The sequence below is a fragment of the Didymella exigua genome, assembly GCF_010094145.1.
Source record: "Didymella exigua CBS 183.55 unplaced genomic scaffold M421scaffold_88, whole genome shotgun sequence".
Taxonomy (NCBI): domain Eukaryota; kingdom Fungi; phylum Ascomycota; class Dothideomycetes; order Pleosporales; family Didymellaceae; genus Didymella; species Didymella exigua.
Genome location: NW_022984862.1, coordinates 26,686 through 29,088, shown reverse-complemented (window position 1 = coordinate 29,088; position 2,403 = coordinate 26,686). Strand labels below are relative to the sequence as shown.

Here is a 2,403-nt window from a genome sequence, read left to right as displayed (position 1 = left end):
GCCTTCCTCGGCGGCGAACGCTGTCGAGCCGCGCAAAAATCGCCGGCTGATGCCAATGGCGATCTCACGGTACGCTGCAATCGTCAACTCTTGTTTGAGCCCGATTCGACTCTCGCGCTTCAACGTCTCCCGCACACGCTCTGAAGTCCATTTGCGTCCGTTCGGGTCAGCGGGCCACAAGTGGGATGAAATCGCCTCCTTCTCCCACACCATCGCCTCCAATCGCTGCTGGAACGGCAGCACCAACCATACGTACCACACCAGCAGCTCACCTACCTCGCGCGGCAAGTACTGATGGATGATCTTGACGTCGCTGCTGACGGCGTACCCCTTGTGGTATCGTGTGACGAACACGACCATGCTGTCCTTAATGAATATGTTGCGGTGCCCGCCCTTGATCGTGTTGCTGTGTTGGACGCTCAATATCTCAGTTGCCCGTGCGGGTTGTCCTGCTGTCATGTGCATGAGCGCGAGCAGCTTCTCCCTGAACGCAACCACACGGTCTATGTACCACTCTACTTCATTCCTGTTGATCCCGGAACGGGTAGCTGGCTTAATGAACCGCTCCTGCATTGTAGCGTCTTGCCCTACTTGTTCGAACAACCACCTCTCTCTATCCACAGGCATGCAGGTGCGCTGGTCTTTTAAAAAGTTCTACCTAGGTTGATTGTCGGTTGGGTTGTCGCGCAGCTGCTCCCACGGAATCTGGGGGACTTGATCTGCCGTCTGCCTATTGCAAAACAGCAGCTCCTCAACCAGCATCCGCTTGCTCTCTGCTTGCATCCCGTGCACCATGCTGCGGAACTGGGCCATGGTGAAGTGCACGTTCTTGTACAGCAGCTTGTCCCTACCCATCCACTCGACGTTCCCTCGCGCGGTGGTGTTGAAATGCACCTTCAGCCCGTACGTACGCAAGTCGAGCATCCACTGCATTGGGCTGTGGCTGCCTCGTACCATGAACCTGTCCATCATCTGCTGCACAAACTCCAAGCAGCCTTTTGGTCGACGCAGCCTGGGGTTACTGCTGCTGCTGTCGCTCCCCCCGTACGCGCTGTTGTTGTCGAACACCTCCTCTTCAAACGGCTCGGACAGCTCGAGTGCGTGTTGTACAACCATGAAACGGGTGATTTTGATCACCGACGACAATATCGGCGGGTACAGCTCGGCGTCCTTCCAGCCGTCCTCTTTGACGCCGAGCACAGCCAACGCACACACCAACGCGCAGTCGTACTCCTTGCGGCGGATGCGCTGGTCAAGCAGCGCAATGCAAAACATCAAGCACGCTTTCTCGATCAGCGTCAGCTTTGCGTGCTTGGGCTCGTTCTCGAGCTCGTTCTCGGGCTTGTTGTCGCACTCGGACGGGTCCTGCTTGTCGTCGAGTTCATCGATCATCATCTCGTCCTCCTCCTCCTCTTCCTCCTCGTCCCCGTCCTGGTCCTCGTCCGCTACCTCCATCTCTGCCCCGCCAACATCTCTCTCTGCCTGCTCGACCAACGCCTCCCACGCCTCGCGCTGCTGCTGTGTGAAGCGGTACTTGGGGCTCTTCCAACGGTGCTCCCTCTGCGTCCGTGCAAAAAACATCAGTATCTGCTTCCACGGGCGTGATCGCTCTTTGATCGACTTGTCGTCCATGTACGCCTGCAGCGGCGTGTACCTGGTCTGATGCTTCTCCGTACGAATGGCCTCCATGCGCACAAATATGCCTGTCCGCTTGATGACGGACATCTGGCTCACGCGGGCCAGTCCATCCATCGCGCTCCAAATCGCAGCCTCGACGGGCTCCTCATCTTTCTCTGGGTCTATGTTGGGCTCCTCAATGCTTGCCAGCAACTCAGGACGATCCAGTTTGTTCAAGTACGGCAGCCACCCAGTCCGCTCCAGCCATGGGGCCGCTTCGTCCTTCTCCCCGTCTTCGATTGTTGTCTTCGCTCGGTCCTCAACGTTGGCCCACGTCTTGGCCATCTCCTCGCCTACGCGCGCCCACGCCGCCTCGCCCTCTGTGGGGACGGGTTGCGGACTGCTGTCTGGGTTGTGACGCACCTCGAAGTACTGTGATCCGTGCCGGCTGCCGAAAAGTCGCTGGCAGTGTACGCGCTTGCAGCCGTCTTCCATCTGGGCTTGCAACGCCCCTGCCCGAGTTCGGCTAGGGCGTCCTTGCCTTTTTCCCAACGACCAGCCGTTGTGGTCTTTGCGCCAGTGCTTTTTGATTGAGTCGATGGTTCTTGCAATGTGCCGGCATTTTTCGGGCTCAAGTTGGCACAGCAAGCCGTCGTCGTATACTGGCAGCTGGGGGATGGGCTGCACGTTGTTGTCTGGTACCGTCCACTCGCTGGGGTACTGTAGCAAGCCCGCCCACTGACGGACGGCACCCCCTACAGCTCTAACGTTTTTTGGCGGTCTCTT

At 58.3% G+C, this 2,403-nt stretch overlaps 1 protein-coding gene across 1 annotated transcript; it reads right to left on the bottom strand.

Annotated features, from left to right (window-relative positions):
• Positions 1–417: 417 nt before the first annotated feature.
• M421DRAFT_413573 (uncharacterized protein) lies at positions 418–2,391 on the bottom strand (the record flags this gene model as incomplete). The annotated part of the gene is made up of 1 exon (XM_033590457.1): positions 418–2,391. A coding segment is annotated over one exon (1,737 nt), but the record flags the coding sequence as incomplete, so codon positions are not given.
• Between the last annotated feature and the right edge of the window lie 12 nt (positions 2,392–2,403).